The 27656-nt window shown below is 43.9% G+C and overlaps 2 protein-coding genes across 2 annotated transcripts in view; one reads left to right on the forward strand and one right to left on the reverse strand.

Annotated features, from left to right (window-relative positions):
* Positions 1-13711, forward strand: LOC135394259 (DDB1- and CUL4-associated factor 13-like). The gene is made up of 11 exons (XM_064624924.1): positions 1-190; positions 267-466; positions 636-743; positions 838-927; positions 3983-4138; positions 5521-5681; positions 6262-6329; positions 6965-7061; positions 8068-8203; positions 12678-12841; positions 13605-13711. The coding sequence occupies exons 1-11, from the start codon at positions 121-123 to the stop codon at positions 13690-13692; spliced, it is 1338 nt and encodes a 445-aa protein (XP_064480994.1). The 5' UTR covers positions 1-120; the 3' UTR covers positions 13693-13711.
* Positions 13695-27656, reverse strand: part of LOC135394257 (succinate dehydrogenase [ubiquinone] flavoprotein subunit, mitochondrial-like) — a 21439-nt gene continuing 7477 nt past the window's right edge. The window contains exons 11-16 of the mRNA XM_064624923.1: positions 26065-26253; positions 25413-25505; positions 25181-25279; positions 19003-19146; positions 15501-15614; positions 13695-13968 (exon numbers count right to left, since the gene is read on the reverse strand). Coding sequence (XP_064480993.1) covers positions 13882-13968; positions 15501-15614; positions 19003-19146; positions 25181-25279; positions 25413-25505; positions 26065-26253 — 726 coding nt within the window. The 3' untranslated portion in view covers positions 13695-13881. The remainder of the gene's footprint in view (positions 13969-15500; positions 15615-19002; positions 19147-25180; positions 25280-25412; positions 25506-26064; positions 26254-27656) is intronic.

Raw genomic sequence — 27656 nt, forward strand, 5'->3', positions numbered from 1 at the left:
TTGATGTACGTATCAGTATGCATGGCGGCGATGGCGACGATGTTGACGCGAGCGTGTTCTGTGTTTTGGATGTTTTGAATTCGCTATTACTGACAACTGCGTGGTATAATACAACTTGAAATGAAGGTCAAAGTTCTCTCTAGGAACCCTGACGATTACTTAAGAGAAACGAAGCACGACATCCATAAAGGTATACTATTTCTTGCCAATCTTAAAAATGAGTACGATCTATCTTCATGGATCAAACTGGGCTTACTCTCATTTAGTGCAACGAAACTACGACCCTAAACTTCACCCTTTTGAGGAGTGCCGAGAATACACAAGGGCCTTGAATGCAGTGAAGCTCGAAAAAATATTCGCAAAGCCATTCATAGGTAACCTAGACGGTCATCGCGATGGCGTTCAGGTTCTGCACAAACATCCGAAGTCGCTGTCTCACGTTGTTTCAGGATCCTGTGACGGAGAGGTAAGGCCTTTTGTGTCCCAGAAGGAAATGTGGAAACTAGCTTTTCCATATTTGTAAATATGAAATATTTGTATATGTTTCATATTTGTAAAAGTATGTGCCACCATCAATGTATATCAGAAAATATGTTTGAGATGTAATAACTGAAATCATTATTCCTCGCCATCAGGTAAAGATATGGAGTCTTCCTCAAAGGAAATGCGTTCGTACTATTCAGGCCCACCGTGGTATGGTACGAGGTCTGACATTTCTCAACGATGGACATTCATTCCTTACGGTATGGCTTTTGTTGTCACCAGATAATGAATGTTATTAACGTTATTAATGAATGTAAACATCGTAAAAATTTTGCCGATCTCATCTTCACCTAGATTGGTGATGACAAAAACATAAAAATGTGGAGTGGTGAAGCACCTTCTATGGGCGAGACCGAGGAGCCTTTGAATACTACGATAACCAAGGTAAGGCACGTGGAGGAAGTATCAATTTTTGCAGCGTGTGGCGACAATGGTACGAAGTTTTCGTATTTCTAACGTATCTAATTTCAGTAACGAAACTGTCAATTTGCTCCCATTTCTGTCAGCGCTTGGCAACAAATAAATTTATGACAACCAGTGTGAATTGGAATTCAAACGGCAACCAAAGATTTCTGATTAATCAATAAATTATAAATGTTACATGTAGTGACGTGCCTTAGCTGCAGTGTACACCGTATTGAATTGGCACGGCATTCTCTACTAATATATTATGATAACTTCTGTGCTGCTTATTTGGATCACGGTACACATCTGTTAATATCTTGCACTTTTCTATATTATTTCAATGCCAATCATGCATAGGAAAAGTATGGAAACTTGTGCTGTGGATGCAGCTATGTTCTTTTTCCTAGGCGACATTTAACGTTTTAGTGCACATGCAGATTTGCTCGGAGGTGCTGTAACTCTATGATATCGTGTAATGTACTGCCTCATTTGCATGAATATACATTTAACTCTCTACAACAAATAATATCCTGTCTATCTGTTTTTCTGTCATCGTTTTTCTCTGTGAGAGGACTGGTGTGATGAAGACGATAACCGATCTATCAGCTCATCACGCACACCCATTTCCCAACTGTCATTCAGTCAATAAATAACTCCATCACGACGTTGTGCTGCTTAAAGGAATACAGAGGGCCAGCCAAAAATATTTCAGATTAAGACATCTGATGTAAGTGTGTGTGTCATTTTACCGAAAAGCGCAAAAGGTTTTGATGTGTGCAATTCGTTTCCCAGAAAAAAAAACTCACACAAACATGGCTCCGCACGTTCACCCTTAACTCGCCACTCCGGGTATAACAAGGAAGAGAAGGTATGATGGCACATCACAGACGACGTTATAAGGAGAGCTCGTTCTGGTTTGCCGGTCAGTGGGGGTCAACGCCTTGTCCTTTTGCCACCGAAAATCAGTTTTGCCAGTTCTCCCGGACAATTCGGGATAGAAGGAGCAGCCGAATCATGACCGAGCCAAGAGCAATGCTTTTTCAGAACCCCAAACAGCCGAGTAGCAGACAACATTTCTGTGGACCAATTAGCGAGCGTGATCCTTGTAGCGTCAGCGCGAGGTTCCAGGCAGATCACAGGCTGGTACTGCTCTCCACCGCCGTTGCGCATGGTCATGTTTTGCGGCGTACTTTAAATTCAATTTCTATGATAATTACGGCTGTGTGTGTGAATTACTTCACATGGTGCATCTTATACCGCTGTCAGATAGGCGCACTTACAGCCTTAACGGTTACGGTCTTAAGTGCATACGGTCAGTAAATTCTTGCAAGACCGTCATAAGGCCTTTGCGACAAAACTGAGGTGTAAGGGCAACGGAGTTCCTGCAAGACAGTTTACGGCGTTCACCCAAAACTCTCGAAGTCTCGTTACCAAACGCCATGAACAGGATGGCGCAGATTTCCTTCAATTCAAAATAAAATGTTTTTATGAGACGTTATGTTCTGCTAACTTTTTTTCGTGCTCAACGACTTGAGTTTTTTTTTGGTGACTATTCACACTTTGCTTCTCATTATATCTCATCAGTTCGTAGTGATACCCTCAAACCACTACACTTCGTGTCGTCTGTGCCAAAAACTGTGCGCGCACAACAAAGCATTGAAATTGCTTCAAAACAAATATTGTTTGCTGTTTTCCAAATTGGCTAAGTGCAAACCAAACGTTGTTTCCGAGTACTCACGGTGAGAACAAATGTGATTTAACTTCACTTCACTCAACATTCGCAGATGTGTTTATCGGTGTTACCGGCAAAACGCCTTCACAGATACTATCTGGCAGTCTCCCAGGGTTTAAGGCCATATTTCATCTACGGCCTTTTCGTAATGCCATTGCCTTAAAGGCCATATATGTTCCCGTCTTATACCTCTGTCAGATGGGCACATATACGTCCCTTAAAGTTACGGCATTAAGGAATGGTCGTAAGTTACATACGGCCCTAAGCTCTGGGGTGCTGCCAGACGGTATCTGTGAAGGCATCTTGTCAATGATGTCCACGTCGATAAACAAGTCTGTGAACGTTGAATGTAGTGTAGCGAAATCACGCTTTTTCTTACTGAAAGTACACGAAAACAACGTTTTTTTGGTATTTTCACAATACAACAGCAAACTATATCTGCTTTTAAGTGCTTTGAATATTTTTTTGAGTGGCGTCTGACTTTTTGGATGCAGACGACACGGTGCGATGCCGCGTGCAGTGGTTCGAGGGTGTAACTACAAACGTAGCACTTGCATAGATAGGATAAAAAACAAAGCAAAGTGCAAAAACGCCAGAAAAACGCACACACAAAAAAAATGACAATATTACGTCGGCTAACAAGCATTTTATTTCGAATTGAATTAAATGTGCTAAATCCTGTTTATGATGTGCTTGGTAACGAGGCTTGGGGAGTTTCGATGGAAGGCCGTAGACTGTCTTGTGGGAACGCCGTTGCCCTTCTACCTCAGTTTTGCCGCAAAGGCCTTATTGCTGACCGTCTGGCAGGAAGTTAATGACAGTATGCATTTACGGCCGTGACCGTTAATGCCGTATATGTGCCCTTCTGACAGGGGTATGGCAGAGGTATTACTGGCCTATTTGACAGTTTTATAGGAAGAAAACAGGATGTTAAAAATGACTTCTGTGCTACTTTAACATTGGGGCTGTTTTCAGTATGGAGTTCTTCGAGGAGCTTGCCTGCATTTATGCCATATTATCATATGCACTGCTTTCAGAAGGCAGATGTTGTGAGCCTCTATACAAATGTACATGCATGTACTAAGATGCATGATACACTAGCATACATTTTGAAAGCCAGTATAGAGAAGCTAGCAGCATGAGGGCCAGAAAGTAATAAGAATTATCATGCTGTTGACAATTAGTCACTTTGGATCCAAATTTAGATTTGGATTTGGTTTCTAGACAACTAATGATTAACTTCTTGTCAGAAATAGCTGACACTGATAGCTGCTGTGTGATTGTGTGTTCTTCAAATTACAGGGTGTGCTAATGGGAATATCTCACCACTACAAAGAGAATCAGTTTGCTACATGTGGTGAGACAGTGCACCTATGGGAAGAGGAAAGATCAGAACCACTGCGAACACTGAACTGGGGTGTAGACACAATTTACTGCATACGGTTCAACCCTGTGGAGGTAAGAGCAACTGTAGAATTGGATTCTGTTTCAGTAACCTGAAAGCTTGAAAGCCACATAAGTAGCGCTGTTTGGTTTGAAGAAGAAAAAGGGTTCTTTCAAGACAATGTCTATATAAACTCCCAGTCTTGTTGTCTTTCTGCAGCCTCCTCTCGTTTAATTATTCCAGATTTGTGAGATAAATACGAGCCCTCATTCTTTTTTCTTGCCACTTGAAACTAAAAATCAAAGAGGTGCTTTTCAAATTACAAGTGGCTTCATTTTCTTGCATAATGAGGAATATAATATATAAGGTGTTCCGCCTAACATGTTAAAAAATTGTATTAAAAAATCTGCACGTCTGAAAATTATGGGGTCAACACTACTTATCTCCGGTGAGATTTTGCCATGACTTCTGAGCACTTTCATTATAAATCGCAAGAAATAGAATTTTCTGAATCGAACCCCGAAATTTGTGATGTCAACCTTACGTACTTCTGTCATAAACTGAAATTGCATGTTGGATTTACCCCCTCCCGTTGCAAAATACATTTGTTACTCTAATGGTAATATCTGCAAAAAAATTGCGAAATCTTTCATTTTGAGGAGCACAAATTGGTGGCTGAGCTCGGTTCTCCATAAAGTTAATGTAAGATGCGGTGGAAGAAAACAGTCACCCGCCTTTTCTTGTTTCCTTCTCACAGTTGTGTCAGATAACTTTTCATCGTAAATGTGCTGGCATTATCAGCAGGAGTGTGGGAAAGAAAAAGTGAAGGGTACAAGTTCATGGTGCCATTACATCGCTTCTATCGAAAATCTGAGCGCAACTGACAATTTGAGCGCCTCTAAACGACAGTTCTCACAATTTTCTTCAGCTATTACTGTTGCAGTAGGGAATCTATTTTGCAATGGAATTGGGTAAATCCGACATGCGCTTTCTGTTTCTGCCAAAAAAAAACATGTTTGCTTGGCAAATTTGAGAGTCCAATTCAGAACAGTGTGTAAAACTTTGGGCCTTGTGTTTTCGGGTTTTATGTTTTTAAAAATTGGGGGCGCAACAGTATGGCTTTATTCAAAGACCTATAAAACAGCGTAAAATTGGGCGATATCGTGTGGGAAAAACACTTTTGGGTGAAAGCGCACAGATGGCATGGATTCAGATGGGCACGAGCAACTGTGCTGAATGCACAGTGCTTAGCGTTCTCCGGTGCCTCTGTTGCTGGCTGAACTTGCACCTTGACAAGTTCTTATGCAGATTTATTCTGGTTTTACCCCAAGTGGCAATGATGCTAATCGGGAGGCAAAAATGGGTTTTACAGGGTTTAACCCTAAAGCATAAGGCCCTATTGTTGTATACTGTTGTACACTCAACTGAAAACTATTTTGCAACTCTTACACAATAGGTGAATTTACTTGCAAGTGCATCTAGTGACCGGAGCATCATTCTCTATGACACGAGGGAGTCCCAACCACTGCGCAGAGTGGTTCTCGAACTACGATCCAACGCCATCTGCTGGAACCCCATGGAAGCTTACATCTTCACTTGTGCCAATGAGGACTATAAGTATGACACATACTATACAGCTCACTTTGTTTCAGTGAAGCCTTTTTGACATCACTTCTTTTTTAATAGCTAGAGGAAAATATTATTTTGAACAGATTTATGAAATAATTTGTCCGCTTCAGCTCTGCAATCACTTAGGTTCCGTATGAGTTCTCATTGATGAGCTATTTTATGTTTGTTCAAACCGAACAGTGTTACTTACATTGAAGATACAAAAGGTGTTGTCTGTTGGGGTTAGTTTAACATCTTTTGCATTGGTGGATTAGCTCATATCATTATCGTATTGTGTAAATAAGGATGCCTCTCTGAATCTAAATGACAGTTAAAAGTTCCTTAGTTGCATGGATGAGTGGTCTGATGCAAGTGTATAGTGAGAATTTGACTGGTGACCTTGTGTTGTGCTACGCAAATGATCATTAAACATTGTGGGAAGTTTTGAGATGGACTGGCCTAACAAATTTGAAAGTAGATGACAAAAAGTTTTGCTGGGATTCCTTGTGAATATGATTCTTGAGAGAAACATAAAAGAAGCACCCTCTCTAGATAAATACCAATATTTTTTGTTTCCTTTTTCTTCTAGTCTATATACGTTTGACCTCCGGAACCTGAGTAGTGCTGTCGGTATGCATGTTGACCATGTGTCCGCAGGTAAGGCGTAACTTACGGTTACCCCGATAATTCCTAACTGGCCACCATAATGTCTTCTGCTGAGTTGTACGAAAATGTTTACAAGTAAAATCTGTAATATGTAATAATCATAACACGTTAGGGTGCAGGAAATTATTGACAGACGAAGGAAAAGTATGGTTTACAATGTAGCACATCATGTTGTAAGGTAGTATACACACAGATAGGCGGGCAGGAATTAACCACCTAGACGATATCATCCCTTCTAGCAATAGGCGTGGTTGTGTTGACAGCAATCAATTTGTTCCAATAAGTGGAATAGACACAATATTACCAAAATTACAAATTTTGGCATATTGCACATAGCATAACTAAATTTTGATATTTTTCTGGCTGGATGTTGCTAGAATTTCTTTCTTGCCTCATAAAAAGTCTTTTATTTATCATACTTTTATGTGACCTTTATCCAGGAGTAATACTCCACTCTAAAGTTGTTATTGTAAAGTGTTCTCAGTTCCTTTCCAAGTGCAAGCAGAAAGTGGTTTTGCCACAAGAAAAATAAATACGAATGAAAGTTCCATTTGCTGTAAATTCTTTTGTGTTCCCAATATAGCAAAAATAAACCCGTGACCTTTCCCTCTTCCCTTACTGTTTAGTGATTGACGTAGACTATTCTCCAACTGGGAAAGAGCTTGTGTCTGGCAGTTACGACAAGACTGTACGGATCTTCAGTACTGATCACAGACATAGCAGGTATGTTCCATCCATAAGTTGTGTACTCACATGTGTTGTATATCTGTGTTGCCATTCACAAATGCCTATAGCATAAGACAAAAAGCAAAACGTGCAAGCTTAGAGCGAGTTGTAATAGTGCATTACATGCTAAGAGGACGCTTTTTGTAGCATACTGTATCTACTGCACATTTTTTATGTAATGCTGCATAGCAAATTATGGTCTGACTTTTATGATACATTGGGGGGTTTTCTTACCTGGACTGTGAGGCCCGGATGTATGATGCGGGGCATTCCAAGCAAGGAAGCTTGCAGATTGCACCTGGCTCTCTTTCCTTCGGTATGTAATCTGTCATGTGACCCATGAGCCAGTGTTGCCTCATGCTACCACGTTTGAAAGCTCGCGAAGCGAAAAACTTCCCTGAACGAACTCGTCACCACAAGAATGATGTACCGAAGATGGATGGACAGAGAGCAAAGTGCCGTTGCTGATCGCCGTGTTACTGACTGACATTTAACAAACACATGTAGGCGTTGTTTCATTGATTCATGGCACATTCAGGACATGCCTGGAAATATCACCAGATCTGTGGTGGCCTTATTGCGTCTGTACGTGGACAGCCTTCATCCCATGACGAGAAAGAGAACAAAAAACGATGGCTACAAGAGTCGCCTGCGTCAGTCAGCCTTGAAGAAGGCCACAATGTTCCGAAATGTTCGGATGCTCTTTTGCTTTTGTATCAAGTATCTAACCCAACCAGATGGATTTCTGTTTTCTTCCAAACATTTTTACTGTTTTTGAATGTTGTGATACAACCCAGTAAAAAGAAAACATGAATTTTGAGTTGCAATGAAAACTGCATTCCAAAATGCAATTTCCAGTCCAATTTCATTTCTGCTTGTGTGTGTTTATACATGTGTACTTGCATGTTATTCCTTTGTCTCCTGAAGCATATTAGGTCACCATCAATTTGTCATGTTTCGGCAGGTGAACTATATAAATTTCTATTCCATAACTGCATTTCAGGGAGGTGTATCATACAAAACGCATGCAGCGACTCACATCTGTGGCTTGGACCCTCGACAACAAATACATTGTAACAGGTTCTGATGAAATGAACATTCGTCTGTGGAAGGCGTACGCATCAGAGAAATTGGGAACGGTGAGTCTAATGTTGTTGTTGTAACGTCAGCTTTTTTAAGTGTGACCACGTATCTTACTGGCACATGTGTACAAACAAAAAGATAAGACTTGCTGATTAAATGTCCATGCATCCAAAATCAAACATATTAATTTGTCCTACAATACATTAGAAATATGGTAGTCGTCGAAAAAGCCAGAGCGGAATTTGAACCACACACCTCTTGATTGCTAGTCAAGTGCCAGTCTTGATTGCAGTCAAGTAGGTCGCACTGGCATCTGCTTTCCGGTGACTTGCCGAAGAGCTTCATTCAACTAACGAGGCACACACTTACTCCCATTACACTCTCTCCATTACGTCTTCTCATACACACACACACACATACCATATAAACCGGACTATAGGTCGAGGAATTTTTCCAAAAAACGGGTCGCGAAAATCTGACCTCGTCTTAAATACCGGTCGGTAGGCGAAAACAAGGCTCCGTCAGGCAACTCACGCGCTGTCACGTGGTCAGCGCGAGTGGAAGGAGAGGCGGGAGAGGGCCACCGTGCACACATCATTTCCACGTGATCGCAGAGTGCCTTGCCATTTTTGCTTTCGTCTACCATAGTTTTCAGCTGTTTATCATGCGAAAGCAGTTCACCGCACGTTTTAAACTCGACGTGATTGCATTTGCCAAAGAGCATGGCAACATGTGCGCTCAACGTTGATTCGGAGTGTCCGAGAAGTGCGTCCGTTATTGGAGACAGCAGAAGTCTGCACTGGGCGCGTGCAATTCAAAGAGGAAAGCGTTCCGTGGTCGTGCGCCACTGCATCCGAAGATTGAAGACGACCTCGCTGCTTTCATCCACGAACTTCGTCAACGCTCGCTTCCCATGACCTGCGATATGATCCGGACAAAAGCCGTTGAGCTTGCCCGCGCTGCAGGCCCGGGTAGGTCACAATTCAAGGGGAGCCCTTCGTGGGGTTTCATGAGGCGAAAACGACTGAGCCTACGGCGGAGGACATCTGTGTGCCAAAAATTGCCGGAAGAGTATGAGGATAAACTCGTAAACTTCCAGCGCCACGTTATCAATCTTCGCAGGACACATGGTTACATGTTGGGGCAGATTGGCAATGCCGATGAAACACTTGTTTTATTTGACATGCCGTCTCAGTCAATTGTTGCGTGCAAAGGGGCAAAGGAGGCGAAGGTGCTGTCCACCGGAAACGAACATTCACGTTTCACGGTCATGTTGTCGTGCACAGCGGACGGGCGCAAACTGCCGCCCTTCATCATCTTCAAAAGGAAGACTCTTCCCAAGGAGAAGTTTCCTCGGGACGTTATAGTGCGCGTCCACAGCAAGGGCTACATGGACGACCAGCTGATGCTAGAGTGGATTCGTCTGGTGTGGAATAGACGGCCAGGTGCCCTGTTGCAGCGCCGTAATATGCTGGTTCTCGACTCCTTTAGGGGACATCTTACAGACCGCGTGAAGAACGCACTGCGCGAAGTGAAGAGCGACCTTGTGGTAATTCCGGGAGGAACGACATCTGTGCTTCAGCCACTCGATGTTCTCAACAAGCCCTTCAAGGACCGCGTCCGTGAGTTATACAATGAATGGATGGCTCAGGACAATCCCAAAATACACCAAGCGGTCGTATACGGCGGCCGTCACTGTCAACGGTCTGCGAGTGGGTGTCTGCAGCGTGGAAAGCGCTTCCCTTGGAAATGGTGGTGCGAAGTTTTAAGAAGTGCTGCATAAGCAACTCGTTGGACGGTACGGAGGATGACGTGTTGTGGAGAAGTGATCGAGAATCATCGACGTCAGAGTCTGAACCGGAAGCCGTGACATCCGAGTCCGACCAGGAGCGAGCTTTCAACTAACTCAATCAATTTGTATCGTTTTATGTCTCCTTCTAATACACTTGTGTAAGAAATCGTTTTTTTTTGTGTGTGTGTGTGTGTATGTCGGCATCGCTCAATCGCTTCGTGCGTCGTGGAAGACAGTTTTCTTCCTCTACTTCGTGGTTAGAAAAGGGGGGGGGGGTCGACCTATACACGTGATCGACCTATAGTCCGGTTTATACGGTACAACACAAGTACGAGGCAGCAGCGTCTGGTGAACACGTTTCAAAGTTTAGAGGTAAAACAGTTTGTTTTATCCTGCTGTTGACATAGGTGAAGCACTAACATGTAGTGGATTCAAACATTAAAGGAGCATTAAAGTGGTATCTAACATGGCCAAAAACTGCTGTCATCTTGTAAAGCAGTCCGTGAAAAGCATTCCCACAAAATATTTTTGTCCAAAGTTGGTTCTTCGGGGCACAATTAATTTGCAAAATCGCCCACCCACTCTCTCAAATCGCCCACTCTAGTGTGACGTTTGTGGTAGAAAGCCCTCTCATTCGTGGGTAGAAAAAACCGTCTGCTACGAACGTTACGAGCTGTTTCTTGTTGACTTCTATTCTTTATATGATTTATATCACGTTTTCTATAATACAAAAAAAGCATACATGCAGCCTGACAAAATCAGATTGCAATCACAAGAGTAATATATCCGTGACTTCGTGCTATCTCAGAACTCACAGTAGCAGAAAGCAAGCGATCACGGCGGCATTGTGGCGCCACCTGTTAGCCACTGAACCAACTAACCGTGTGGTGAAAACTGTCGGAGAGGCTACACACTGTCGGGAAGCGCTGGGTTATCGCTGTACAACACGCAGTTAATTTCGGGCTGCACCACTCGTTCTTCTCGTGGTGTCAGCGGTCCTAAAAAATCGTGGTGGTGTCGTTGACAGCCTTCAAATCCTCCATTTTGGACATCACGCAGCCGGAGAACGCATGGCGTCTACGAATCGGTAGCAGACGCTTCGGCCTGCGCTGTGTTGCTCAGATCGATCATGTGATCCCAGGTCCAATGAGGAGCGTCCCCACCACTTGCATCACATAGTGATGCGCGTGGCAGCGCTCATCACGTGTCTATCGTGAAGGCAGAGGAGGGTGTTTCGCGCACGGGAGGTTCAGGGGGCTATTGCAGGTGTCCCAATTTCGCTACGGTTGCACTAATTGTGGGAAAACTGTGTTCGGCCACCAAACATTCCATACCGACCAAAAACAGAAACAAAGTTGTGTGCCTCTAGACTGCTCCTTTAAACCTAACACAATGGTGCCTATATAGGAAAGGAAAAATAAAGCAAATAAATTCTGTGTTAACTTACATTTGAAACCGATAAATGTAGTTCCATGCAGGAGGTGCGTTAATAACACAACTCTGTTAATTATGTGAGTAAATACAGTATCCAAGTAGCATTACGTCGGTGCTGTGGTCTTAAACCTAGAGTTTGTTCTCGCCAGTTTTAGAGGATTTGGGCAATATTCCTCAACGTCGTTCATCAGGAAAATGCATTGAAAAAGATGGTTTAATTTGACTCTGGTAAAGTTCACAGCACTGCAGCAATAGTGTAGGTGTTCTTCGTGTCTTGTGTTTGGTAATCTTGTGAACAGTGAAGCAGGAGAAGGCAGGCATCTATTCAAGGGATGAATGCGTAAGTGGATGTAAATATAGCAAGAAAGTGGGGTGGTGAAGCTGACAGTGCGTTTTGTTTCTGTGTTTGTCTGTATCTACAATGTACAGCTCCCATCAACCTTATTAATGACACTCGAAAAATTATGGTCTCCCTTCCCGAGCGCGATTACAGCAACCCTTGAGGAAATGAGGAAATTTTACAGGAAATGACAAACAAGAGGTAATTTTAATTGAACAAAATTATTCTGTTAGTTTAACGCATGGATTTTGTTCATTTAACATTCCCTCAGGGTGGCTGTTATCGCGCTCGGAAATGAAACCATTTTTTTTCCAGTGTTATTATTAAGGTTGACGGGAGCTGTACAACAGATCATTCTACCAGGCAGTTATTGTCAAGAACGAAAATAGGACCGTATGGTGCACGGCAGTGCACCACACATAATGACACACAATATTTTCATGCTGTAAAGCAGTGGTTCTCAAGGGGGTCCACGAGGTCCTCACTTGTCGGTAAGCTTACTACTAGCACATCTGCCGAATACAGATATGTACTGGTGTAACACTTCGTATGAGTAACATCGCTCCACGCTTCAGTGCACTGGTAACATAAATAATGCAGTCATAAGCTAATCACTTCTTCATTGCTGCTACTTGTGCAATAAAAAATACTAAATGATATCATTTTGAAGCAGCAACTACGTAATTCGTGCTCGTACCTGTTGCTCTCTTCTGTGTGTGGACCTTCAAGGGGTCCTTGACACATGCACGGCTGAGAACCACTGCTGTAAAGTAAAAGAATGCTCAAAGCTGCACCTCGGTGCACTTGGTTGTATTCCTAGGTCGAATTCTGATAAGGCGTAGTTACAAGAAAAGAAAAAAAAGAGCACAAGTGCAAGAAGTCCATATAAGCATGATTAGTGCATTACTGCACAGAACTTAAAAAGCATGTGAGTATTCATAACAATTACTTCTTCCTGCCCTAGCTGTCGCATCGTGAAAAGATGACATTCCGTTACCAAGACAAGCTGAAGGAGAAGTTTGCCCAGCACCCACAAGTGAGCAGGATAGCACGCCATCGTCACGTGCCTAAACACATCTACAATGCTCAACGAGAAAATCGTGCAATGCTGGTGTCTCGTCTGCGCAAGTACGTATTCTCTTGATCACCATTGATTACACAAACAAGACAGGATACCGAAGAATGTCAGCAGAGATGGATCAAGAAGTGACGTATTTATTTGCGTATAAGATGCGTATCTTTTACCCAAAAACATCGCGCCACCAAGGGTGTGCGTTCAATACATGGGGGAAAGTTGGAACCCAGCACTTAAGGTACACTTAACTCCCATTTTATTCCGAGGTTGCCGTGGCAATCTCCACAAAGTATCTTGGTCATTTGCTGCATTCAGATGGTGTAGTGAAGCCGTCAAGTGAGGAACGGAAGGTAACAAAGGCTCGATGTGCTGTATAAGTAGGTCATGGGAGTCATCTTTTGTATGCACATCCATCAAGCTTCCTCCTTTCCTCACTGGTTCCTCATTGGTTGTGCATCAAAGAAGTGGGAAAATGAAGTTCCCAAACAACAGTGTTTGGCAAGGTGCCCCTTTATTTGGCCAGCCATCTGACCTTGCATGTCAAGTGTGTGTGTCAGTGTTCCCCAGTGTCTGTATTGGCGGCTGCCTTTGCACTTCTGCAAGTCCATGCTCTGAGATTTTTAGGTTTTACCCCAAGTGATGATGATGCAAATTGGGGGAGGGGGGGGGGTAAAAACTGGTGTTACTGGGTATAATCCTAAAATATGAGGCCCTATGTGTGTATCATATGTATCAGTGTGTACCATGCAGTACCAAACTATTGCCGTTTATGTAGGCAGTGATGAACATGATGCTAAATATTTTCCTTTGAAACAGGGAAGCAAATCGCAGAGCTCACAGCAAGCCAGGAACAGCCCCTTCCAAGCCCAAACGCCAAAAGTTTGTTCTCGCAGAAGAACAATAAAATTGCTTTATGCAACAGACAGGCACTTTTATTAGTTTCTCGTGCTTTCAGAAAAAAAAAAAAAAGTTTGGAAACAAGAACAATGGGTAGATCTATGTACACGTGACACAGACTGCTCTAAAAATCCCTTTCACTCGGGTTCACAGCTATGCTTCTGTTTCTGTAGCCTACCTTCAAGCTTGTGCGAAATCAGTAGACTCTGACAGCAGGAGGGACCATCTTGCATTCTTTCTGGTCGAGAGTGTCATCTATAACTGGACGGTACCTGAGTGTCACCTGTTACAAAGGCAGAGTAGAAAGACATTGCTTCATCATCTGCAATTTTGGTATATAATCCCAGAATAATAATACAGTAGTCCCTCATCAGTACGAAATCTCTTTTTACAAATTATATCTGATTTCGAAGTTTACCGCGAGCTAACTCTGCATAGTACGAAAACGCAAGGCTCGGGAGCACCTTGATGCAGAGTCCCTGCAACAACCCACGACTTAGTCACGCTTGGGAACGGCAACAACGGGCAGCGCGAAGAAGAGCGGTCACGCAGGTGCACGCCTCTCCGACCACATGAAGCGCCCATAGCGGTTGGGAGGGAAACTGTTGCTTTGCTTTTCGACATGACACCACCAGAGTCTGTACAGAGGTATTTGACTTTGGAGCAGAAAGTTGCCCTCATCCGTCAAGTAGAAAAGGGTGAACGGTCCAAATCTGACATCGCCAAGGCCTTCAATATTTCGGCGTCTACGATGTCAACCATACTGAAGAAGAAGCACGCTGTACTGGACGGCTTCGAGAAAAGTGTCTCGAGCAAGAGGATGCGCATCCATGATTCGAAACACCCTGATGTGGAGGCTGCGCTTTTGGAATAGACAGGAAGCCGACAACTACTTATATTATTTCACGCTGGTGGATGCGAACGTGCCTGTCGTTGGTGCCACCACGAATGAGGAAGTCGTCGACATTGTGTTAGGTGCGAAAAGTCAAAACGAAGACTTGGAGGACTTACCACGGGAAATTCCGTCAACGGCAGAAACCTGTAATATATACCTAGTCTTTTGCGCAACAAAGTCAAATGTGGTGGGGGTGACCATACCCTTATGCAGTGCCTCAAGAAACTGGAAGACGCGCAGTTATTGCCCAGCAAGTCTGCCCAGCAATCTGAGATTACGAGCTTTTTCTTGCCACAATAAAGGTTTGTAAGACAGCTTTTCTCATTGTCTTCTTGAAATTACTCGTTTTAACATGCTCCCACACAATTTCCACACAATTTTGGACAGCTGCTTTGGACACATGTGTTGGCAAAACCGAAAGTGACTTGAAAACACCACCTACACTGCGAAATTCAAAAGGCACGCTATATAGGAAGCCGAGGCTTCCAATAAGCAAGTTGGCATCCCGTAAGTTGGGGTTGAACAAGCCAAACACTCGTCGTTGGCATCAGCAACGGATATCGCTGTTCATCTCTGTGTCCACACACGACTTTCGTTGTCCAAAGTCTGGAGTATATCCAGCGATCAATCCTTGTCGTACACTCGACGGTCATGATGAAGTAGCGCAGCGGCAAGTGGTCACACGATATTTTTGCTCAAAATAAGTCATCTGGAAAATGGTCGCATCCGATCCATTTCTGCCAAGCATCTGCAGTTTCAACTATTCCCGCACAGGAATGCAACAATCCTCCATCACACGATTCGCGGGTCCGCAGTAGCTTTCCTCGCGTTGGGCAATCAAAATGCCACTTCACATTATATGTGTGTTCGCATTGTATGCAGTCAAATACGGGAATTAAAAGATGATCTAAAGAGAATACCTTTCCAGAAGCTATATCCATGTCAGAAAGTGTGTGCTTCCGCCAGTGTTGCTCGATGGGTCGTTTCTGCTGACCGTCCAAGGGTTTGCTGTAGTCAAGTTCGTCAACACGGTCCTACACACCAAATGTAAGGTACGGTTATTGAAACGGGTGCTTCAGTGTTCTGTACCATGCTACGAATCAAAGACTAATAAGCTGATAATCAGGTGGCAGACTGCTCTCTGAGGTCATGAGGCTAGTCCTTACAGGCTCAGTTGCTGTCATCCACAGTTACTAATGCCTACTCTACAGTGCTAAAAGTTTATACTTGTGCTATCTGCTATGTGTACCACATCAGCAATGGTGATGTGTTATACTGTGCTCATCACTACGTTTTGCGCTTCCATTATTTGCAAGGCCACTAACATGGCAAACTACAAAGGAATACTACCAGTTAGCTATAAACTATAATACTCTCAATTATTAGGTAATTTAACACTATTCATTAGAGCTCTGCGAATATTCGAAATTTCGAATATAAAACGAATATCTGATGGTATTCGAATGCTATTCGCAACCTATTTCCAGTATTCAAAATTTTCGAATAGTACTGAAGCAGGCATCGTTGTCGCCATTCTGCTAGTGGGCTACGCTTCATTACGTCCAAGGGTTAGGTGAAGCCCACTTCACGTCACCGCCATTGTTCTTTTCGTGTACGGCCCCATTCTGCAACTTGGCTTCCCCTCATCGCACTTGAGTGTTAGGTGAAGCTCGCTTCATACCCCTGTCCAACAGCCACGTTTACGACCGTAGATAATACTTACGGCGTTAGCTTCGTGCCAGACAGCTAAGATGATGGCCGTAACCAAAAACCGAGTTTTAACGGTGACTGCGTGCGCTGAACTCGAATGACTGTGTGCCGTGAAGACGGTCAGAGCCTCGTCATCTACTCGTCAGCTACTCAAGAAATTCTGTCATTTTTTGTCAACCCGATGTGTATTCTTCATTTTTGAGATAAAGTTATGTCAACATACGCTTATTTGTACTGCTGCTGCTTTTTAACGTTCAATGCTTCGCTTCTTTCGGACGTGTATCCTCGAACGCCAAGAGAGTGGCCGTGGTGTCGTCTGCTACGCTCGCGCTTGTGTTTGAAACTAGTTTGCGTTAGAGCCCTGCACGGGCACGGGCCCCCAACCCAGCCCCGGCCGAGCCGGGCCGGGCTTGTTATTGGCTGTGTGCTCCGGACCGAGCCCGGGCCGACAAAATACGATAGCACCTCGGGCCGGGCCGGGGCCGGGCCGACGAATATGTTTCCGAGAATAAGGCCCGGCCGGGCCACGCAGCTAATTCCACACAATGGAGATGCATTAGTTCATATCATCATGCGCTTGCGTCATTCCTGTGCATATTTTGCAAAAACAAGCAAGGGATACTGCATTAGGCATATGATTCAACCCTCTAGAACATTCTGAAAGCCACTTTACACTGCTCCTCACTCTTCACGTATTTCACAATCACTTGGCAAAGCTTGGTGAGAGGGGTATGGACTGGGAGAAGGAGTTTGTCTACAACATCCTCTACCTCCGCAAAATTTTGACAGTGTAACGATAACGCCCATGCCCGTGTATGTTCTGGATTTAATTTGGTCTGGTGCGGTTATGGTGTTAAACCGTCATCACTTGTATGTTTGTCTTCTCTCCTTATAAATTTACTGATAAATTTGTTTGATAATCACCAGAAACGCTGAGATGCTATGGGGGATCTACCCGCCGGGTCACCGGGCCGGGCCGGGCCAGGCTCTATTTGCTTAGATTCCGGGCCGGGCCATTTTTCGATGCGCCCGGGCCGGGTCGGGCCCGAAAAAGTCGGTCCGTGCAGGGCTCTAGTTTGCATGCTCTTCTCGTCTTCAGAATATTGCCGTTAAATTTTCGCAAAACAAACAACAAAATGATGAAACCCAGGCGCTTATTTCCATTTGGGAGTCGTGCATAGGTGACATCCGTCGCCAGGAGCACAATGCCTCATATATCAGGAAATGGTTAACCAGCTCGATGCATTAAGAATAAAGAAAAGAAAGAGCCAAGAAAGATCAAAATTTACAGAAAGATCAAAAACTTGACAAGGAAGTACAGGTCAGAACACTTTGGTTCATGTGCACATCGCCCACAGCTATGCTGTGTTTTGCGTTCAATATAAATGTACTAGTAAGCAAGATTTCGCTACTTTGATTTCATTACCGTTAAACTAGAACGGTCATTTATCGATGAAAGATGGAAGTCACAGAAAAGGTTAGCCAGCTGTAGGACTCGAACCCACATCTTCTGGATTTCCGGTCCAGGGCTCTACCAATTGAGCTAAGCTAACACACCTCCCCAGTGACTTCCAAGGCGCGTCATCTGAAGAGACAATTCAACCACTCTTTCTCACTCATCCCCCTTTCGCTCTTACAATTTTTCTTAGGCAATTTGAGGCTTCGTATGTGTTTGTCCTTTTATGTTGTTCCAGCTTCAGAACATCAGTTCTCTCTTCGTCATTTATCATTGTGCGTAACACATATTCCCTCCCCGATCGCTATCATCGCCATCAGAATGCCCACCAACATTGTCCGTTTGCTGCTGTCCTGCACCGTTGCACGATTTATGGCCGTATTTCAGGTATGGAGTTCCCTCACGTCCGTAAAGGTTATGGCTGTAAACGTGGTGGCCCGACAGAGGTATTAACTGTTTACAATATTCTGTCACTAAAGCATACAAGTTCTGTGAGCTCATGGTCAACACTGTACTCTGGGCACAGTATGTTCCAGTAAATGTACTCCCAACTTTGAGAGTTACGTTCAGTAGCAGAGGTGCAGACTAGCTGGTTCATAATGAGGAGACCCGAGACAGGGGAAAATTAACAGACAACATTTTCTCAGACACAGCAACGAATTTTAAGGGCACACCACGTTACATTGGAGATAGCTACACATGGCAATTGCGTCAACAAGTCATCCTTTGCGCCCATTCCTCCTCTCCTGAGGTTTTTGTGTATATAAGCGTGATATGCCATTAAAATTTGTTGCTGTGTCTGAGAAATTGCCGTCTGTTAATTTTCCCCTGTCTCGGGTATCCTCATTGTAAAAAATTCTGACCTTCCAATTTTTCTGACAAAACTGTCGGCACTGTCAAGCACCCCATAGAACCAATGTACTTCCACATCCAACAATTCATATCGTTCCTCAGCAGACCTGCTTGATTATTCATACTCATTTCACTTCAAACCTGCATTTTGGGGACTTACCGCCTCCCAAGCACCAGAAATACGGCTGGAATGTGCTCCCGCACCCAATATTTTGTACAGTGATTATGAAACGGATGACTGTGGTCATTCAGTGGCCATTCCCAACATGATGCGACCGCAGAAGCGCAGCTCACACTTTCGGGAAGGCAGGGGTTATTTGCGCGTGTCTTCAAATACGGGTATCGGAAATACTGAAGTGTTGCCCTCAGCTCAGCAAGTAACTAGGCTGACTGTTTTTGCATACCTTGAAGTCTTCCCGAGCATGTGCTCCTCGGCTCTCTTTGCGTGCTTCTGCTGCGTAGATGGCTTGTTGAGAACACAGGAGCAAGTTTTGAAGCTCTAGGCCCTCTACGAGGTCAGTGTTCCAGATCATGCCTCTGTCGCTCACCTGCAAAGTATATGTACAGAGACCATCAACAAAGTTATGGCTATGCAAATCTACAGAAAGCCTATCTGATCCAGGTCCACAGGAACCCCAAAATGTGCCATAGAGTTGGATAAAAGCAAAACACTGGGTGCCAGCTCACTTTAGCAGTGTCTTCCCCAATCACACGTGCAGCACCTCAAGTATTTGTCTAATGCCGAGCAAGACTGATCAAATGGCCTTATTCCACAAACTTAGCTCAGAAGGACGCGCAACATACCGTCTACAGCTCTAGGCTCAAATTTCTATGGCTTCTAGACCGTGGCAACACGTTTATGGAAAAGGCCGTCTACCTGCCAGAAAGGGCGGCAAGTTAGCAGTTCCAGACTGGACGACAGGAAAAGAAAGAGCTTGCAATTGTCTAAAACTTCAGCGAAGCCCAGTGCGTCATATTTCACATCCGTGTACACTGAGTAGGCGGCCTGTGCCGGTGTTCTAGACTCTACTCGCTTCGCGTGAGACACATGCACCATCGATGCACTCTCGAGTGTCAGCCACCAGAGACTTTTTCGGACTCCCATCTCATTTAGGTGGAGACAACAAGTAGACGAAAAGCTCCTGGGGCTTTGTTTAGATTTGAGGCTATGTATTTGCTGTTGAGTACAACAGGACCACTGGATGGAAGTGTCCTGGTAGGAAGTACGGGTACAGAATACAAAATATGAAGTGTCAGGAAAATCAACCATTTCGAAAATTGTCAGCAAGACTTTGTACTGCTCCATTATGGATGAGAACGCATGTCAGGTACGTCTTTAAACTGTGTGTATGTGTGTGTGGGGGGGTCTATGTGTGTTGAGACATTTATGCTCGTGCACATAACCGAAAACAACATAAAACTGATGCACTCCGGATGTCAACAGCAGCCGTTTAATGCTTTTCATGTGTATTACAAGCACGGTTGATAACAATCTGGATCTATATTTTTTAAATCCTCTCCAGTGGTCTTTTTTTGATAAAAACTGATTTTTCAAAATATATTTTTAGATAATATGGAATATCAAGCAGTATTAGGAGGGCCAGGAAGGCCAGAAATTTTACTTGGCACTTAATATAGTGAGACCGAATCAGCTGGTGTAGGAACGAACGTAAAAAAAAAATCCCGAATGACTAACGCCTAACGTTCTAATGACTAAAGTCAGCTTGTTCGTTTAGAGTACAATTTGTGAAAACGAGGGCGGGTATTGGACGCACCAACCATCAGTTCCAGCTCGATGTTCAGCTGCAACCTGCATTTTGTTTTCATCGACGCCATCGCAGTAAGCAAAGTTCGCAGGAGTATGTAAACAATTAGAATTAGCTAAGGCAGGCTACAAACCTGGATGACAGAAGCGCATTAGCCCCCAATGCCCAAGAATAAATAGAATTCAAATAACTCGGGAAAAATTGCACCATTACTGTTAAAAAAACCTATAACAAATTACTACACATTAAAAAAAAAAAAAAACTGTCACACCACACTGGCATGATAACTGTAGAATCCCTGACCAGAAATCAGGAGGTCCTAGTTTCAAGTCCTGGCGTCAGCAATTTTTCCAGAGTTATTTGAAACGCATAAGTCTTTTGTGGCAAAGGGAAGGAAGGTCCTCATGGCTTAACTACTCAAGAGCAAGTACTTTCAAGCCAACCCTGCACAAAATTCTGGTTTGACTGATCTAAGCAATGGTCGTATAATGACAATAAGCAAATTGAACAACACTTCATAAGTAAACATGTCCCTGACATGCCAGCAGCGCAACAGCTGTGCATGGCTGGGTGCTTTCGGGCCTATGCTACGGTACGGCCACCCGACACCCGAATTTCATTCAAATAAACCATTGCACACGTTCAGATGTTGGAATTACTAAAATGCAAGCTTTATCCAGAAGTTCGACTTAAGAGATAGATTTTGAATTAACGGGATCGCACTGTACAACTAAACTGTTAAGAGTGTGTCCCTGTGAAAAACTCTAGGCCTGTAAACATATGCAAATTGCAGATCTCTAACACTGAAATCATAGCCGACTGAGATGCATTCTGCAACTGCTGGTTAAATAATGTTGCAGCCTGACAGGCCTGCCTTCATCAGCAGTTTAACGTACATTGCTAATGCAATGTAATGTCAATGAAGAAAACCAGGAAAAACAAGGGTAGGACAAAGTGCACAGCACGGGCCAAAATTTGAGTCTGCACTATGTACAGCACTATGTACATTGACAAGCAAATTTTAGGATACCATTTAAAGGGCACATTCCATGCATGGTCTCCTAAACAGATTTGTCAGCACTGGAAGGTATCCCAGGAGCTTTCTAAAGCAGCAATACTGCACAGACCAACAATGCTGGTGAGAAAGAATGGTGCCGATCATATTCTCCACCACCTAAGCACAAGACTTGCTCATCAACAGCATTCAGACGAAGTGGTCCGTTCAGGTGTAGGTTTTATTCAAATCTGGAGTGAAGCCACCTTGAAGCAAAGCCACATAGGAGCGAACCTTTTCAGTACAGCTGGGCGAATATTCAAAATAGGTTTCCCTATTCGAACGGTATTCGCAACAAAATTTTGCCTATTTGATATTTTTGAATAGTCGTCGAATGGTTCTGGAATATACCGCGACACCACTCTGTTGGCCGCGTCCGATCGCTGTCGCCATCATCATCATGGAGGGTGAGTGCGCACGTTTGATACAAAAGTGGGTGTGTGCGTTTGATATGGCAGTCTTGCACCGCCACAGTGTGGTTCATATGGAGGACGATGGGATACTTGACGAGCCACTGGCGAAAAGGTGAAGTGCAGTACGGTAGTACTATGACTTCTCCAAAACCGCCAGAATATGTAAAACGTGAGTAGCAACACTACGCACGTCGACGGGCTCAACGTCGGGACTCATTAACCATTTGAAGCGGCACAGATTGGCTTTCGGAGTTTATGAGAAGGAGAAGGAAGACTGCAAAGACACAAATCAGTGAAACATAACTGACGCGGTGCAGCCCAAAGATCGACTCCCCGCGCGAAGGAAAGAGGCACTGGATGCTAAGGTTGCATGAATGGTTGCAATCGGCTTGCAGCCCTCCTCCCAGCACAGTTATCAGCAGTATCTCGTATCTCCCTGTGCAAGTCACATCGGCATCAAGTGAACGTCTCTTCTGTGTGTCCGCAAATATGTTTATTTATGGAGAAATTCACTCAGCCCACTACATGTACAGCAGTTTGCTTTCCTGCATGACAACTTGTAGTGCTCGTGATGCATTCCTATCTAAGTCCACAAGCACAGTTCTGCTACCCCCATATATGTCATTGTGTATCTCCACTACATATTATTGCAGTCCCTAATGTACAATGGATACTACAGCTCCCAATAAACATACTGCAGTGTAGTTTATATACAGGGTGTCCCAGAAAACGTGTCATTGAATTATAATAAAAAAACTACGCCACCTAGAATCATGCGGTCAACGGCATTTGTTCTTACTAAGTTTTTGCCAACTCCTCATGTGAATGTCATGTATCGTAAGTTTAATTTTGTAAATATTTGCGAACTGAACTCGGAAATTTGCCAAGTAAAGGTAACTTTTTTACCCCACCAATATGAAGAGCGTGTCGAATTCACTCAAGTTCATGATAAGTGACGGTGATATTCGCAAGCTATGCCATCGGAAAAAATAGCCGAACATCATGCTTTTCGTAGCGCAGAACCATAACGCGCGACGACTTTTTGAACGCAATCGCTTGCTGTCCGACGAAAGGAGGTTCCAAACCCAGCCCACAGAGGGATAGTAGAAAAAGTGACAGTTCCTGAAATTGGGAGAGGGTAAGTGCGATCTCAACGAAAGTCGGATGCGATAAGCCATACCTGTGTTATCTCTTTCTGCGTTGCAGGTGTGGGCTGGGTTTCCAACCTCCTTTCGTCGGACTAACAAGGATTGCGCTGAAAAATTTGTTGCGCTTGCTTCGTAGAGCATGATGTTCGGCTATTTTTTCTCATGGGATAACCCCTGAATATCCCTGTCAATTATCAGTAGTTTGAATACATTAGACACGCTCTTCACATTGGTGAGGTAAAAAAGTGACCTTTACTGGGCAACTTTCGGACTTCAGTTCGCGAAAATTTACATAATTAAGCTTACGTAACACGACCTTCACATCAGTAGGTGGCAAAAACCTAGTAAAAACAAATGCCGTTGCCCGCATGATTCTAGGTGGTGTAGTTTTTTTATTATAATTGAATGACACGTTTTCTGGGACACCCTGTATACAGTTAAACGTCGATCTAACGAACACCGATGTAACGAAATCCGCGACGTAACAAAGTTTCCTGTTTCCTCAACCTCTTCCCCATTGAACTCAATGTATTTTTTCGCTCGATTAAACAAAGTCGCTTCCATGTTCTTTCTCGGTGTAATGAAGTTTCCAAGACGACGTTCCAAAAAAATTGGACCAAAAAAACCCGCGGGTTTTTGTCAAACCGGAGCGGAACGCTCCTCGAGGATTTCCCGGGGTCCTTGGCGATGTCAATGACCCGCTTTTTACACGTCACCTACGACTACCCGTGCAGTATGTTTCCAACTCAAAAGCCTGGATGACCAGGGCACTCTTCTCAGACTGGCTTCGTGAGCTGGATCGCGATATGAAGCGGACTGGACGGAAGATAAGTCTTCTATTGGATAACTGCTCAGCACACCATGTAGAAGGTACCAAGCTCGAAAACATGGAACTGCAGTTCTTTCCTGCGAACTGCACTTAAAAAATCCAGCCCTTGGATCAAGGCATAATTCACAGCGTCAAGTGCACGTACAGACACCGTCTGATCGAGCGGCTGTTGTTCAACTTACACCAGAAGAGGGACTTCAAAGTTGAGGTGCTTCAAGCTGTACAAATGCTGTCGGCAGCTTGGCAAGCAACGAAAGTTGAGGTTATTGTCAACTGCTTTCGGAAGGCAGGAGTTCACCGACAGGAAGACCGCTCATGCATGCAGCGACGGTGTTGGAGCTGCCGCTGACAGTGATGAGGTTCTGCCACCGGCTCTGGTACCTGCCTGGAGATCTTTGTGCACGGAGAAAGACATCGTACCGGAGGACGTCACGCTTGATGATTGTATTTGTGGAGACGACAGTGTGACCGCAACAGAAGAGTTAACAGATGCAGCCATCGTCGAAAGTGTCCGCGGGAATGCAGACAGTGATAACAAGGATGACGATACGGACCCGCAGTTATCGACTACGAGTGAAGCTATGGACGCTATAGACGTTCTTCGCCGATATGCTTGTTGTACGGAAAGCAATGAACGAGCGGTGAATGTGATATGGGTGTATGATAATCCGTTATGCCGTCTCTCATGTGGTTGTCCCAGGCGAAGTTAACGGACTACTTTCGTACAGAATCAACCCTGGGAATGTAACTGAGTCGTATACGGATGATTCATGTGCGTCTAAGTTCTCAGACACGATTAAACATTGCTTTCTCCGTTTACTGTGCTCTTTCTTTCATGTTTTGGAGAGTATCTTACATCGCGGAGCAGAGTACTCGATGTAACGAATTTCTCGATGAAACGAAATTTTCCGAAATTTTTTAGACTTTGTTACATCGAGGTTTAACCTGTATACCAGTATAGTTTGAAAGCTGATGTAGTTTCGAAACTAGAAAATACGCAATGTTGCAGAATGCATTGGATCTTCAGTCTCCCACTACGAACGTAATTCATCTCGGCACATAATGCACATGACAAAGCCTGAAGTAGAGGAGCCTATTTTTTTACTTTTTTGTTTGTATTCACAAAAAATGGATGAGCAGTATCCATTTGATGATGGACATACTGCGACAAGAATTAGCTATTCGAAATATTCTAACTGCCATCAACCACTATTCGATTCGATTCGCAACTGCGAAAAAATATTCGAAATGTATTCTAAGTATGTATGTACATATTCGATTTGCAATGAAAATTTTGCTATTCGCCCAGCTCTACGTTTTAGAATAATGCTGTTTCCAGTGTTAGAATAAAAAAATGCGATTCCAGTCTTACCTTGACATCCTTCATGTCATTGTAGATTGCATCCATTTTCTTGCACCCTTCCTGAAGGCTTTCACCGGTTCGGAACACAGCTGCATGTGTCTGCATTGTCTGTGCATGCAGTAAGAAAGCAAGAGCATTTTACATTTCTGATATGCCATTTCAGCAGAATGACAGATATGTATCACTTGTTATATATGAGTGTAGAGATGTCGATTGGCATTGTAAGTGACGACAAAAGTACCTTCTGCATGGTGAGCCTTATCTGAGCAACAGGTAGAGATCCATTGGCATTCCTCAATCTGTCCAGGTTTGCCACAGATTGCTCTCCAGCATCCTGCAATTAATAATACTTCATCTTATACAATGTGTGATACAGGGACCAGCTTGGACACAATGTAACATCATTTGACATTTTTGGACAAGTTTTCAACGTCCCACTACCACAAAGAGAAACACTGCTCTGTGGAAATACTGCACACACTTTGTTGTAGCTGTACTGTGCATTATTAAGAGAGATTCTGGTGTAATGCCTCCTCTGCCTTGAGTATGTGTTATTATAGACCGCGTCAAAGTCCCTCTTGAGGGAGTTTTTTCCATGTATCGTACACCGCTCCAGAGCAGCAGTGGTTGAAATATATGGTTCTCTATGGGAGCCTAACTGGGAATGTGAATATTATTGTTGTAGGTTCACTTTTGACATGAAGTGCATCACACCAGCCTCTTCAGAGTGGTCTTTAAGGGCTGTACAATATGAGGTCATGTCACACGTTTGTATCAAAGATGATACCAGATAGATATTGAAGGTCTTCTAATTGGTGCTGCTAGTAACTTCTGTTAGATGGAGAGTGGCTTCCACTAAAAATTAAGGGCAAGAAAAATAAGCGATAACTTACACTGCGAACGTCCGGGACCTTGTCACCAGGACGACTTGTCTTGGAGATTGTGTGTGCGCAGGCACGGCCAAAAACGACGATGTCGAGTAGTGAGTTTGCACCAAGGCGGTTGGCACCATGCACCGAAGCGCTGGCTGCCTCACCTGCTGCGTACAGGCCGGGCACCACTTTCTCACCGTGTGTCAGAACCTAAGCGATTAAGACAAGCATGAACAGTAGCGATGACGATGTTGATGTCAGCAGCAATTGGGTCACTTTCACTATACACATGTGAATCTAAGGTTTTATACTTCCCCCCTAATTCTGCTTCGTAGTTTTTAAGTTAAGTCTAAGTTAAGTTTTTAAAAGTTTTTAAAATCCAGTTTTCAACGCATGTAAATCCTATCAATCTGTCTTGTTTCCTACAGTACAATTTGATAGCGTCTAGAATTCGACACTCAGCATGTGCTGTGTCATAATGTCGCGGATGTTTTTCCCCAGAGACTGAAGCCCAGTACCTTTCCTACAGACTGGGAATGAACTATCGAGTACAACAGTCAAACCTCGTTATAGCAAAGTGTCCCAGGAACTACGAAAATGTTCGTTATATCCCATTTTCGTTGGAACAGTATGATACAAAACACTGTAAACCCTGCTTACCGATTCCAGAATATGACGCCAGCATTATCGGCAATTGATATGGCGAAGCCAAACCAAAGGTCACTCCAAACGAGTTTTTTTTTTATTTTTAATCTGCGATATTTTGCTCCTTCACGGCGACTGCATCATGCACAATGATGCCTTCAACCTTATCGATGCAACGAGAGGCCTCAGTGTTCTTCCTCAAACACCGTCGGGTACGTCAACAAGTCCTTAAAGGAGCATTAAAGTGGTATCTAACATGGCCCAAAACTGCTGTCATCTTGTAAAGCAGTATGTGAAAAGCATTCCCACAAAATATTTCTGTCCAAAGTTGTATCACCACGGTGCAATTAATTTGGAAAATTGCTGCCGCGGTGACAGGCCGGAGCGCTCCAACTGCAGACCACACCCACTCTAGTGTGACGTTCGTGGTACAGAGCCCCTCATTCGTTCGTAGGAAAAACCGTCTGCTACGAACATTGCTAGCTGCTTCTTGTTGACTTCTATTATTTATATGATTTATATCATGTTTTCTTTAAAAGAAGAAGCATATACGCAGCCTGAGAAAATAAGATTACGATCACAAGAGTAATATATCCGTGGCTTCTGTGCAATCTCAGATTTCACAGCAGGAGAAAGCTATTGCGAAGCGGTATTGTGGAAGCGGTATTGTGGCACCACCTGTTAGCCACTGAACCAACTGCGCGGTGGAAACTGTCGGACAGGCTGCACACTGTCGAGAAGCACGGGGTTTTTGCTGTACACACGCAGTTAATTTCGGGCTGCACCACTCGTTCTTCCCGTGGTGCCTGCGGTCCCAAAAAATCGTGGTTGTGTCGTTGACAGCCTTCAAACCCTCCGTTTCGGACATCACGAAGCCAGAGAACGCATGGCGTCTCCCAAGCGGTAGCAGACGCTCCGGCCTGGGCGATGTTGCTCACCTCGATCATGTGATCCCAAGTCCAATGAGG

This window comes from Ornithodoros turicata, chromosome 5, assembly GCF_037126465.1.
Source record: "Ornithodoros turicata isolate Travis chromosome 5, ASM3712646v1, whole genome shotgun sequence".
NCBI classification, from domain to species: Eukaryota; Metazoa; Arthropoda; class Arachnida; order Ixodida; family Argasidae; genus Ornithodoros; species Ornithodoros turicata.